The following is a 14,969-nucleotide window of genomic DNA, read 5'->3' as shown; positions in this document are numbered from 1 at the left end:
TAGTGAAACTACACTCAGGGATCCTGGTCTAACCCCAAAGATCTCTGGAACCACAGCTGCTGACCAAACTTACAGATTTATATTTTTGTTTTTTACTTGTTTAAGAAAATACTGCACACTGCTGCTACAGGACCAAAACACTGCATCACAATGGAGGCTGCTGGTATTTGCCTAATATGATAGCTCATGTACCCCAGGCTCACTGTAACTGCATCATCTCTGAATGTTAACAATACAGCAGTGCCCGACTCTTCAAACCTACAATCTTGACCTCAGCTGCTTCTACATCTTTAAACACAGCACTTTCAGACTCTCAGGGCTCATATCAGTCAGAGTTTTTACCCTGACTGGGAACAAATCACTTTCAGTGCCTTTACTCTCTGCACCTCAGACTTACAGGAAACAACAATATTCCCATTCAGTAACATTTTCATATTCAACACATTTCTCATCTTTATGCTGTTTGTACATCTTGAGCCTCTTCACTCACATCATAAAATGTAACAAGAAATTTAAATCCACCGACTTCTTCAAATTTAGACACTATTTCATGAACACCAACACTCCCACTCCTGCTCTCAGACCTACCCCCCTCTGTAGTTTGGCTCTTTTGACCCTACTTTTCTTCTTCAGTTTGATTCCCTCCTGTGCCATAATTAGCTTCCAAGGGAGTCCAAAGGAACATAATCCAAGATCATAAAACACAAAATACTCAGTTTATTCTTATTTCCATGTAATCAATCATTTTGTATAAAAGTCACTCAGCTCTCCTCCTTCCTCCTCCTTCCTCATCCGCCACTCCCATTAAGCCAGGGCTGGTGGAGCTTATTGACTTGGTAGCTGTCTTAATGGGGCGTTCCAGCTGAAAATTCCAACTTGAATGCATCATTGTTCTTTAAGCCAAGTTTCCATTACAACAAGCAGACAGGCGCTGTTTTACTCTTTCAGGAACCTGACACTTGTCCAGAGCTCAACAAGTTTGTTGCGGAGTGATAACACAGGCGAGGATAAATGTGGAAAGAGGTATCTGTTGGTGGTCCTGTCTCACGACGACCGACAGTTTAGAGGTCCGATTCCCTAAAAGGATCCGATTGGATGATCTCTGCTGGAAGATTTGGAGACGAGTCCAAGGTTTCACCAAAAACAAGAGAAATTCACACTGAGGTGAGTGACTATTACTTGTGTCTCTAAAAAATAAACCACACTCACTGACTTTTACTGCAGCACAAACAAACATGTCTCTTAAAGAAACAGCAACAGTGCACAGAGATACTCAACCTATCACAACAAAATAATCTTTAACAGTCGTTACACTATTATATGCTGCACAATTCAGACATCAGCCTGAATATTTCTGATTCGCATTAATTGTAGCAGTTTGTCAGATGCTTAAATGTTGTACATCGCAGATCTGACAGTGATCTGTGGTGTTTCAGAGCTGGATGAGTGTACTTTCATATTCTGGACCCTGATATTGTGGTGGCTTGTCAATGACTTTCACTTTTAAAACACACAATAAGAGGGAAAAATCACGGGTGGATGACTCAGAGCTGTGGGTGCAGTGTTAGTCCATTACAACCCAGCAGAATTAAAGCTGCTTTAAGGTTTTCAGTCAGATTTCTGCACAGAGGAAGAAGCAACTCTCAGCTCTTCACAGTGTCGTCACATGACTGTGTTAGTCTGTCAGACTTTAGTAAATATCTGCAGCCTCACAAAGCCCACAGGAAAAAAACACAAAAACAAGATTGATGTGTATTTATGCACATGGCACAGGAACATGTTCTTCATTAACACACGGATTTGATGCTAAATAAAATTTGATGTTCTTCTACACATCACACAGGTCAGCTGTTACAGGTAGTTTTCAGGTTTATGTGGTGGAACAGTTTATAATAATGCAGCTCCTCTCCTGTGGAAACACATCATTGTGCTAATTTGGCCGACAGCTTTCAGTCACAAAACTGACTCTGTGGCTCTTTGGTGAACCTGGACACGAGCTGTTTGATGCCAAATAAGTGCTTTACTAAATCTGGCTTTGAGATCTCATGATGACAGTTTGAGTCCTCATTTTATATTTAAATGTTTCTTGCATGAAATATGAAATGTTACTTTTTAAGTGACAGCACAATTTGAATTAAGTAAAATGTGAATATTTTATATTCTGTCTGGAAAAACAAAAACAAGCAAACAAACAAAAAGGCTTCAGTTGGTCCTACCAGCACTACACCTCTGTGTGTGACACATGAGGTGACGCTGGTGAGGTTGAGAGTTAATTCAGTCATATTGTAGGGACACCACAGTATCATCTGACTTATTATTCTTCACATAATTCAATGGTTTATTCTCATTTGTCATAGTAGTGTTGTTTTTAGGTATTATTTATTCCTACCCTGTTTATTTTGCTGTTGTAACAAAGTAAATTTCCCATCTCTGGGACTAATAATGGTTTATTTTATACAGGCAGCTTACCTTTTGTAGATTTTTCATTTATTCAGTTATTGATTGAGCTTGACTGGAGGGCTGAAGTCAACATTTTTGCAAACTAAATAGAGACGATATAGAAAAAACTGCAATGTTCACCTCTTGTACTCTGAGTCCTGGTCTGCATGTGGGTCTGCTTTCTGAACTGACTGGACAGACTGACATAATCAGTGTTGGTAACATGTTGTGTTCAACACAAACATTATCGTTACAGTTTTTCAGTTATTATTTCACATCATCAGTTTGTTTTATTGTGTTTACCATTAGATGCTGAGTCAGTGTGCATCTGTGCATACATGTCAAAACTACACAAAGAATTGTCTTCATAAAAAAATGAGTTCATGCTTTGCTTTGATACGCAAACAGAACATTTGTTCAAGTATCAATTTAATTGTTCAGGGAGGGGCTGCCATGTTCTGTGACCAGCTGGGTGGGAGGAGAGAGAGGAGAAAGTAAACAACATAATGAGTGAAAAAGGTGAGAGGACAAGAAACGCCCAGTGCATCATGGGAAGCCTGCAGTAGCCTACACTAAAGGAGGATTCAGGGTCATGTGATCCAGCCCTAACTATAAGCTTTATCAAAAAGGAAAGTTTTAAGCCTTTAAATATAAACACTGTATATAGTGTGGACGGGACTTTGCTGACATCAACTGTGGATATATTTTGGTTGGAATACTTTGAGGACGTCCTCAATCCCACCGACATCTCCTCTATAGTAGGAGGAGAGTCAGAGGACAGGGGGGATAGCTCATCCATCACTGGGGGTGAGGTAGTTAATAACTCCTTATGGATGGATGAGACTCAACACATTCACCTGCAGGACTCAAGGATCTGGATGCTGTTGGGATTTCATGACTGACACACTATTGCAGTATTGTGTGGAAGTTGGGGACAACGCCTTTGGATTGGCAACTGGGGTGAGGGTTCTTCTCTTCATGGAGGGAGACTGGAGTGTATTCCAACTTTAGAGGATCACAGTTCACAGCCTGTCCTGGAAGATCTATGCCAGATTACTGGAGAGGAAAGTCCATCTGTTAACTGAACATCAGATTCTGTAGGAACAATATTGTTTTCTTCCTGGTTGTTGAATACTGGTTGAAACTCTTCCTCCTCTCAATGACATTTTGGAGTGTGTGGGAGTTTGACCAACCGGCCTGTGTGTGATTTGTGAACTTGGAGAAGGCATTTGACAGCATTCCTCAGGATATCCTGTGTGGGGTGATACCTGTACAAAGAGTCAGGCCTTTGTCTGCATTACTGGTAATAAGTCAAACTCTTTCTTGGTGGGTGTTGTCAATGATTCTCTTGACAATTTTCATGAACAGAATTTCCTGGCACAGCTAAGAGGTATATGGTGACGGGTTCACTAGTCTCTGCTTTTTCCTTTTGAGGTTTTGGTGGCTTCATCGAGCAGTGACCTCCAGCTTACACTGGGGTGGTTTACAGCTTAGTTTGAAGTGCCTGACATGACAATTAGCACCTCAAACTCTGAGGCCATGGTGCTCAGTCAGAAAAGGATTCGCTGCTCACTCTGGGGCAGTGAACAAGTTACTGCCAGAGAGAGGGAGTTCTGGGCACCTCTGCTTAGACTGCTGCACCAGACAAAATTGATGGATGGAATTTGCATAATTATGATGAAGGAACTGACCTCCCAGCCCTTTGTTCCTTCACTGGTGCTAGTTTCAGTCATTATGCAAATGTACTGTTTATAAGACTGGGGAAACCTGCAGTCAGCTGAGACTGAAGAAGTCACTTGGATGAGTGACGAAACGTTTCTCCCACTGAAAACGCTACGTCCAGATGAACAGAATCAACTTTTGGAGATGAAGTGAGTTATCTGAAAAAAACACACACAAAAAACCATATACATATATACATATACACACACATATATATATACATACATATATACACATATATACATACATATATATATATATATATATATATATATACATATATACACACTCAGATAACTCATTTCACCCTTCATTTACATCTGTGCAGTCCTTCACATCGTACTGCTGTTACACTGTATATTTGGGCTGTTTTTTTCTTTTTCTGTGTGTTTTCCATGGCTGTGTGGTGTTGGGTCTGCGCTTCCACAGGCCCCCGCTGGTTTACAAACTTATTCCTCATGTAGAAAGCAAGACAATGACGGAACCGGGTTTTACTTGCTAGCAAGGGAGGCTGGTTGGAACCAGGCTCTTGGAGCTGAACGCTCCTCACCTGTCTCCTAGCCAACTTCAAAAAAACAGCCTTCCTTGCAGCCTTTTATTCTGAGAACAGTTACAGTACACACAAGCACCACCCATTGTGAAAAACCCCTATGGTCACAAAAGGTTAAAACACTGTGTGTGTGTGTGTGTGTGTGTGTGTGTGTGTGTGTGTGTGTGTGTGTGTGTGTGTGTGTGTGTTTGTGGGTGCGTCTGTGTGACCTCTTGCTTACCAAAAGGGTAATAAAGGCAGGAAGTTTACTAAGCAGGAAAACAGAACCTTCAGATAGGATCTCCCTATAATAAAACACTACAGCCTCCCCCACCGTTCAACAGGTTGGAGAGGTGGCCAGAAACAAAGGAATGTCTTTGATCATGATGCTTGAACTAAGACTCACAAATTTAAGTAACACAATGACAACATTTAACAATTTGGCTCCAACATGTGGCTCTTGTGCTACTTTTTTTTTTTTTTTAAGTTTTTAAGTTCCATTTTTTGGCATTGCTGCCCTCAGAATCAGAATACACAGTGTACAGTCAAAGTCAACAGCCTCAGATAAAGACTTGATAACTTTTAGAACTGTCGAGCACCAAAGCAGATTGTTTTTGACCCGTTTGTGCATCAAAGTTGTGTCTCTGAAGACTTTGCAAATGAAGAAATGTAAAACATTTAAAACACCATAACAAAATTCCCCCAAACTATCCAGGTTAAATTAAATTAGATTCAGATTTACAACATGAACCATAGTAATATATTTAATTCTAGAAGAAATATTAAGATTAAAATGCAAACATGACAATAAAGAATCACATCTTTGGTCTTCTGGACCAGTGATGGGCAGTAACGCGTTACTTGTAACGCGTTACTGTAATCTGATTACTTTTTTCAAGTAACGAGTAATGTAAGGGATTACTATTGCAAAAACGGTAATTAGATTACCGTTACTTTCATGTAGGAACGCTGCGTTACTGCGTTACTAAAACCGTGATTTTTCCGAGAACGTCTCATGACAGTGACGTGGCGAGTGCGACGTTCGTGACAACAGCTGTCTGCAGATCATAATATATCGAGTGCGGGACAGAGTGTAGCATGCAGCGTTTAAAGCGTGGAAGTACTGACCTTATTTTGAGTTTGATTCCATAAAAAGTGACAAAAACATTAGTGTCCGTTGTGCGTGGGAAGAAAACTTCTTTTTACAGCGAAAAAACCCCTAAACTTCCAAGCAAGCAGCGAGTGTACTACGACGTAATGTGAAATTCACAGAGAAACTCGCGGATTCTTCCACTGACCGCTGCGGCACACCTGCACCAGGGTAAACCTCCGCCTACCCAAGTCCTGCTTTACAGGTGAAAATAGAGCAACAGGACCGCTAGTCTTTGATTTTATTTATTTTCTGCTGTGTTTTACTTGCATCTATTTGAAAGAGTAAACACAAAAACATATTTTATTTTATGTGCTGGAATGTGCAGAAAATAGGTTTAAATGTTAAACAAATTTCTTCCAGTCAGAGAATGTTGCATATAATTTAATTTTTGCTTGATGCATAAAGTTAAAAGATTAAAACTAATAAAACAAGTTTTAAAAAGAGACGTTTCCATTTGATTACATTTTGTATGATGGATTATGCAGAAAAAGTAGAATTGGGCTGAAAGATCTATCGCTTTATCACCTATTCAGGTTGTAAATCGTGTTTTTATAAAGTAACTAAGTAACTAAGTAACTAAGTAATTAATTACTTTTGAAAATAAGTAATCAGTAAAGTAACGGGATTACTTTTTGGGGGAAGTAATCAGTAATTAGTAACTGATTACTTTTTTCAAGTAACTTGACCAACACTGTTCTGGACAGACCACAATGACTAGATGTGTTTAAAGGGTTGTTGCTGGTCACTGTCTGTTCTGTCACAGGTTAATTTTATCTATTGAACAATCTCATTTTTTGCAGGGCTGCATAGAAACGAGGAAATGCAGCCTGTGGTTTCTGCCAGCAGTTAGCAGATGTGTTGTTTTAAGTCTTCAGCAAACAGCAGAGAGTTAACAAAGACAGACAAAGAGCACAGTAGGAATTTCATTTTGCTCTCTGTCTGCATGGCACATGTTTAAATGACCTGCCCATACTGGAGTAATTGTAACAATTATCACTACTTGATTTATGTTTGCATGTTAAAATAGGTTAAAGTAGAGTCACTGTGCTGATGAAACATGCTGGACTATAGAAAACAAATCTATGTGAACATTAAGAGAAATTGTGAAGTTTATTTCTCACACTGAAAAGCAGCTGCCTCTAACAGTCTGCATGGAGGCTGTAAATGTTCATATATATCTGAATTAGAAAAACAAATAATCTAAAACATCATTATCATACACTATGGTGTGGATTGGACTCAAGATGTGGGACTCTGAAGAAAAGTTAACAGATTTATTTACAGCAAAGTCAGAAACAAAGTTTAAGGCAAAGGGATTTTCATTTAGTGAGGCCCAGGACTCCAACACAGACAAACCCACAGGAATCTGTCTCTCTGTAACTCACTCAGATCCACATCCAGGTCTCTGCACAGAGGAGGACAACGAGGTGAGTAAAGGTCACAGTGCCAAAACAGAGCAAACACACAACTTGATGGAGCCAGCTTCACTAACTGTGCCTAGTTCAATGATCAGGCATCAACTGAAGGGCTTCCTTCATCTTAAGTCAGAGTGAGGGAATCAGATAAGAACAAACAGGTGAGTTCATCACTTCCAGGTGTGCAGGACCCAAGGAAAGGAAACAGAGGAGACTACACCCCTGAAACGCAAAGTGTGGTTAAGCACACTCACACAAACACAGAGACACAAACACATCGACACAAACAAAGGAGAGAGAGCAAGAATGATTAAAGACAGAGAGCACAGGAGGACTGGAGCACCATGACAGTCACATACACATTAAAATTATAACCTGCCAAAATGTGACCTCCTGACATGAAGCAACAGAATACTTTTTTACATTATAGAGACAAGTTACAACATAAGAAACAAACTTCTATGTTTGCAGTGGACAGGAAATATAAACATGTCACATAAGTGCTGCGGTCAAAGCTACAGGAGCTGTTTGAGTTTGTGTGTGTAAGGGAAGGAAGCACAGAGAGACCAATCAGAAGAAGAAACTGGAGAAAAACTCTATACTAAACACAACTTTTGTTTATCTGCAGAGTAAAACTGTTTGATTATCTGTGGATCAGAGAGCAGCAGGCTGGATGTGACGATGGGGCACTCTTTGCTCTGCATGATGGGCTTTTTCTGTAAGTACACGTCTGACATTGTTTGAATGGCAGCGATTAATGAAAATGTTTCTGATCTGTGAGAATTACAGTGTGTCACTGCTTTAACCTGTTTACCTGAGAGCTGGAACAAAGCAGACTTGTGATTCTTTAAGTGCTTAAATGTTTGATACACTGCTGCTTTTGCGTCACTTATAGTTACACACTGTGTTCCACATAGAGATGGGACGATACCACTTTTTTATGTCCGATACCGATATCATAAATTTGGATATCTGCCGATACCGATATGAATCCCATATATATAATGTGTTTTTTAATCAATAAAAATGTTTTTTTAATATCTTGCTGCTTTTTGTATAAGTTCATACTCAAGTTAAAAACAAAACAAAACACTGAAGCTATTCTGTTATACCTGTATGCAAAAAATACACTTCACCCAAAATATTTCATAGTTCAGCAACACTGATCAATCTAATAAACTTAAACCTACTCCATCCTCCCTATTCTGGTATTTTAAAGAGTACTTAGCAGAAATATTGAGCAACCTAACTAATAGGGTTCTAAAACTCCCAGCAAAAAAAAGAAAAGAAAAAAGGGGAACCACCCCCCACCCTCCACCTCATGATGCTTAATCGACGTAATCAACTTTAATTTGATGCAGTGTCAAAAAACAAATGCACAGAAATAAATTATTTTTCAAGAATAATTAAATAGATTCAACATCTTTCTTCAACAGAATTGCAGACTGCGCAGATCGTACCTTCCCAAAGGAAAAAGTTCTATAGCTTACTAGGGTATATTAGACTTAACAGTTACTATATACAGTAATGGACTTCTATACATTTTACATCAGATTAAAACTTTGGGTGTAAGATTCGGATAATTATTTATTAAAAGCTAGACATTTTAAATGAGAATAAGAAAGAAAAGTATGTCTTTGTGCCCCCTTTTCCCTGTTGATGCCCTATCGGCCCCCCTGGCTACACTTTGCTATATCCGCCCCTGCACAGTTACCAGCCGTCAGCTACGTAGAAAAAGATCCTGGTGTAGAAAGTAATATTAAATACATTCTAACAACAGCTTATCAAGCTTAAACGTGCTGATGAGCATAAGTTCAGCCGCTGGTTTCCTCTTTCTGGTGCGAAATGGGCAATAAACAAACAAGAGAGACGGACTCGCGACAGAAAAGCCGATCAGCTGATCATTGATCAGTTTCATGATTGAAGTAGCAGCAGGAGAGGGAGAAGAGGCAGTCGCTCCATATATCGGTTGTTAAGCTTAACGCGGGAATGCTTTACAAACATTCAGAGATGAACTTACACACTTGCTTTACTTCTCTCTGGGATAACTTCCTCGGAGATGCTAGCGAGGCTACAAATACACACAGCCGCTCTATCACGTGAGGCATACTGCTCCGATGTGCTACGGTTATGAGCCGAGTTACGCCATGTTGCAAGTTTTTTGAGGTGCTTTTTTGATATTTAATGGATCGGATAACATTTTTTATTTCCCTCCAATATCCGATCCAGTAATTTATGTCAGTGATACCAATACCTAATATCGGATCGGTCCATCTCTAGTTACAACAGTTTGAGTTATTATGTTTGAGCATGTTTGACAAACAGGCTTTTTGATTTTGTCAATTACATAATGTCTGATGAGGTTTTATTCATTATTTTAGTGCTCAGTACTGTCATCTGTGGAAATGCTGAAGGTAAGAAATTATTTTCTTCCAGTTCATATATGTAGCTGTTATCTCCTATAATGTGCTCAATAATATCCTCCCTGTGTTTACATGTTATCTTCTGCACAGGCTGAATGCTTCTATTCAGCCTGTGCAGTTAAACATAAATGGCTTCAGTAAGCGCTCCATGTGGAGACTGTGGCGTTCTTCAGAGCTTTTACTGATGTACCATTTGTACCACTTTCATTCTGTAAAACTGTAACAACAAAACAGAGCAGGTACATTTAATCTCAGTGTAGATGCACAAATGTCACATGACCAATGCAAGATCATAACATTAACAATAAATGGACAAAGCCTGTCGAGTAATGTAGGGAGAACCACATGCTGACATGTTTTATGCTAACAGGCAAAACAAAGCACTAACAGTTAGCTTACAGTAGTAATGTAACAAACTTCACAGACCCACAAGAAGGACAGAGCACTAATATGTAGAAACAATCCATCATCTGCCCAAACTTACACTTTATCCCATCTCAAGAGCAACAGATGCAGAACTATCACAGACACGGAGCTCTAGCCCTTACTTGGCACTTCTGCTATTTAACCACTAGATGGCGGACTTTGACATGAGCAGACCAGGAAGAAGTGTATATGCTGACCAATACTGTAGATTCAATTACTTACAGTTGAATAAATGTGACCCGTCATATAACAAAATTAACACAAACTATATTTCAGGAATAACCTGAGGGACAAAATATTTTCTATGATACAGCTCACACTCCACTGAATTTATTGGTTAAAATATTAAAATTATCATATCAAGAGTGCAACCATGTGAGCAGATGTTTCACTCAGCTGCTACACAAACTTTATATTTACTAGAGTTTGTTGCCTTGAAACTGACTGATTTCCTTTTCATGCGTGTTTATCTGTCCATCCTCACAAATCACAGTTATGATTCACAAGATGCTGATAAATCGGAATATCAGTCCAAAGAGCAACCAACCTCAGGTACAGCTGATTGCAGCAGGAGTGTATGTAGTGCAGATTATGTCACTGTGCTGACTGCCTTAGTGTCCTTTTTTGTATTAACTCTTGGAGTTCCCAAAATCCTCATCAAAAGCTACACACATGGATAAAACATTAAAAGAAATACCAAAGTAAAATATGTCAATGCAATACTGATCTGATCTTACATTAGTCTGTTACCTTCATAGAGCTACTCTGCCATTTTATTTCATTTGTTTATCATGAATTTGTTACAGCACAGCGTGATGAGTTTTGGGTAAATTTAGGTAACTCTAATGTGAAAACAGACTCAACCACAGGTCAGTCAGTCAGAGTCAGATTTTAATGAGTCTTATTATGAATTCTTACTTTCAGTTATTTATAGTGGCCTGGTGTGCTGTCTGCCTCAGTGTCCTCTTGAAAAAAAAAAAAAAACCTCTAAACGTTGTTCTAAATGAATAAGGCTTCACATACTCAAGAGTAACAAGTGAAAGAAACTGGACAAAATACCATTGATACAGATTTATTTATATATGACTGTCATGGTCTTTCATTGTCTTCCTCTGAGTGCTTCTTCCTCGTGTCTGTTTACAGGGCTCTAGAGTGCGACCAATTTGGTGCATAAATGCCTAAAATTTTTCAATGGTGTGACTAAAAATCTTAGGTCGTCGCACCGGTGCAAATGTTCGAGTTAAAACAAAAATTAAAAAGAAAAGACTACACAACTCTGAAAGTCTCCGTGTGGTCAACAGCAGACACACATTATGCCCCTATCGTGGTCTAAACTAATCAAAGATAGTCAGGGGCGGGACCTCTCTGATTGGCAGTGGTCCAGTTGAAAGTGCAGGCAGATAGAGAGGTGAGTAGCTTGCCAGAACAAGTCTTCGTAAGTTGGATAGTATCCAATATCAAGCGTTAAGACTTTGCTCAGGTGTATTTGAAAACAACATCTGCAGCAGCAGTACAGGTAGAAATGGGGGAAATGCTATTACAAATAAGAAGAGAGCAACTGACATTGAATTGCTGGGCAAGTTTACAAGGACATGGTCAAGATCATCCGACAAAAACTGTTTTCCAACCATGCTGGGAAAAAGAGAAAACGGAATTGAAGAGCTTTGGGTGGACAGTGGGACAGAAAGCAGCTGACCTTAATCTGGACAAGATAAACATAAGTCAAACAGTACCGTTGCCTACAATACCACCATGGATGCTCCCTGATGCAGTAGTAGATTTCACATTGTTAAACAAAAAGAACAAGGAGAGGGGTTTTATTTTAAATTCACATCCAGCACAGGAATATATTAATCAGTATTATAGTTATGTCACAATCTACACAGATGCATCAAAGAATACAGCCAACCAAAGTGGATATTTTCACAAATGAATGTTTGTACTTTAACAACAGCAGGCTTTTTTGTGGTCACTTTACTGTAATGTTATGAATTTTTATGTTTCTCTTTTCCTAACTGGATCATTCTTATGTGAACAGTTCCCAGTAAGCCCACTGTGACCCTGCAGCCATCCTGGACTCAGATATACAGCGGTGAGACAGTCACTGTCAGATGTGAGATTCAGGGAGGTGAAGGAGCTCAGTGGACGTGTGAATGGAGAGCAGCCAAGTTAAACATACGCGAAACATCCAATGAACACAGCATAACAGTTACTGAGTCTGACAGTGGAGGATACAGCTGCCGGGGCAGAAGAAACTCCTCCTGGACAGAGTGGAGTGATACCATCACATTGAGAGTAATAGGTAATTTGGACACATTTCTCTCATTTTAATTCCAAAAACATTGCAAAATATTTCAACTGTACTGTGCATTTCTTTTTTAGTTTGGTATCTAAAGTCATGCACAACAGCTTTTAATGTCATTGTAAAAATATTCAGTAATCACTCAGGGTCAAACAAGAAAAAAAATGTTTCTTACATGAAAAAAATAAATGCAAATGTAATTGTCCCAGTTTCTTCATGTCTGTGGCTGCAAACAAAGTTTTCACCACTATTTTAAAACTGAATGTGAGCTAATGTCCTCCAGCTAAACTCAGGCAAAACTTTAAATGTTGTCATTGAATCTCGTTGGCTGAACACATGCTGCCATCAGCTGCTGCTCTGATGGAAAATTTCAAGACAATAGCAACAAAAAAGAATTCAGGATTAAAACAAACCCACCTTTTTTTTTTTTTTTTTTTTTACCACATCACAAAACAAATGAAGCCATTTGTTTATGTAGCGACTTCCACAGTCGCTAGAGGCCGGGGATGGAGCTTGCCTCTTTGCCTGACGCGCTGTCAACTTTACGCAATAATGCGAGAGGTGGAATTGTTTGCTTATTTATTAAAGTGCTTTGAGAGTTTACAGAGTAATGTGATCATCTCACGATTTTTACTCTTACAACGTCACAGGCTCTAATGTAACAAGGCAAAACATGTTGTGCAGCGGTCAACAAAACTACGGCTACCCAGCCTTCCTCTCTGTCAAAATCAAACCCCGTGAATGACAGACTGTTCCACACAACTGGGTTAGTGAAATGTAAAATGTATGATACTTTTAATTTTAACAAGATATTTTAAGTACATCTGATAACATTTGGATAATTAAATGCAAATCAAAAGAATCATGTTGTATTAGCTGAATATCATAATGTTGATCTAACTAACGTTATGTTGACTTAAATTGAAAAGACTAAATAAAATCTACTCAACCAAAACAAGCTCGACATGAAATCACAATCAGCCACAGAAACAATTTTTCTACACAGAATAGATGTTGTGATTATTCCACATTTATAAACACAATGTTAAGACCAAAACACACAGAACTGTCTACACAAAGTGAGAAAACATAAGTTAACTCTCTTTGTGGAACAGAAGACTCAGTTTCCCTCATCTTAGGACTATTTATATGTTTGTTTTCAGTCACTCTGCTGGTAGATTCTAAATATCATCAAATTAACTGTTTTTTTTTATTTAAAAACAAACCTTCTGTGGGTTGATTTTCGAGTCACCAGGATGCAAAACCAGGACAGCTTTAATGATGATTTTATATTTGTATAATTCTGCTAATGATATATTTTAATTTGAACAGCTCCTCCTAAGCCCACTGTGACCCTGCAGCCATCCTGGACTCAGATATACAGCAGTGTGATATACAGCGGTGAGACAGTCACTGTCAGATGTGAGATTCAGGGAGGTGAAGGAGCTCAGTGGACGTATGAATGGAGACGAGGCCAAGTAAACATACGTCCAACATCCAGTGAATACAGAATCAGCAGAGCTACTGAGTCTGACAGTGGAGGATACAGATGCCGGGGTAGAAGAAGCTCCTCCTGGACAGAGTGGAGTGACATCACCACATTAACTGTATCATGTAAGTTGAACATATTTCGCCCTTTTTTAATTTATATTGCACAATGTTTCATCGAAAAACACAACAAAATACTTTGTCTTTCAATAAAACTGCAGGTTCTGTTTTTATTTTAGTATCAAAAGTAGTTTTACATAAAATACACAGTAATCACTCAGTGAAACACATGAAAAAACATATTTAATAAGTTTGATGAAAAATGAAAAACAAATGTAATGATCCCAGTTTCTTCACCTCAGTTGTTGCACATGTGGAGTTTTCATCACTGCAGCTCAGTGTCATGATGCAGTTCTTTTGTTTTAGCATTTTTCTTTTTTCTAATTCCTCAAAGTTTCCATTTCACTACAATTTGGCCTCATTTTAGGAGAGACTGCTCTGCTACGTTAGCCTTTCTCTAACTGCTGGTATGTTTACTCATAGCAGCAGTGTTTTTGTTTTGTTTTTTTTATCTTTAATTTGCCAAATTAAATATCATGAATTTTGGGCAAAATAAGAATTTAACTTTACTTTGAATAAAGATTATTTTCTATAAAACTGAACTCAGATAAAATGTTTTTACAGAAGTTTTTTTCTTTGCCAGTCTAGTTTTCACTTTGGTGCCACATGAAGATTTTGTATTTCTGTTTTAAATTAATGAAACTTCGGAGTTGTAGACATTTTATACTATTCACACCTATGGTCAGTTTAGGATCCCAGGTTAAATTTTGTGCATGTTGTTGGACTGCAGGAGGAAGCCTTTAGACCAGGGGTGGGCAATCTCAGTCCACGAGGGCCGGTGTCCCTGCAGGTTTTAGATGTGTCCTCGCACCAACACAGCTGATTTAAATGGCTAAATTAGCTCCTCAACATGTCCTGAAGTTCTCCAGAGGCCTGGTAATAAACTAATCATGTGATTCAGGTGTGTTGACCCAAGGTGAGATCTAAAACCTGCAGGGACACCGGCCCTCGT

General features: G+C 38.8%; 2 protein-coding genes across 2 annotated transcripts in view; both read left to right on the top strand.

Moving 5' to 3' along the window:
• LOC116311487 (basement membrane-specific heparan sulfate proteoglycan core protein-like) overlaps nt 1-14,969 on the top strand; it is a 681,374-nt gene that overhangs the window by 359,400 nt on the left and 307,005 nt on the right. The gene's annotated exons all lie outside the window — the stretch shown is intronic.
• The window catches only part of LOC120439050 (immunoglobulin superfamily member 1-like), a 265,608-nt gene that overhangs the window by 174,055 nt on the left and 76,584 nt on the right, over nt 1-14,969 (top strand). The window contains exon 5 of the mRNA XM_039609733.1: nt 13,742-14,023. Coding sequence (XP_039465667.1) covers nt 13,742-14,023 — 282 coding nt within the window. The remainder of the gene's footprint in view (nt 1-13,741; nt 14,024-14,969) is intronic.

The sequence above is a fragment of the Oreochromis aureus genome, linkage group 3 (assembly GCF_013358895.1).
Source record: "Oreochromis aureus strain Israel breed Guangdong linkage group 3, ZZ_aureus, whole genome shotgun sequence".
Lineage (NCBI taxonomy): Eukaryota > Metazoa > Chordata > Actinopteri > Cichliformes > Cichlidae > Oreochromis > Oreochromis aureus.
Note: the sequence above shows the minus strand (reverse complement) of the source record. Positions and strands in the feature narration are given on the sequence as shown.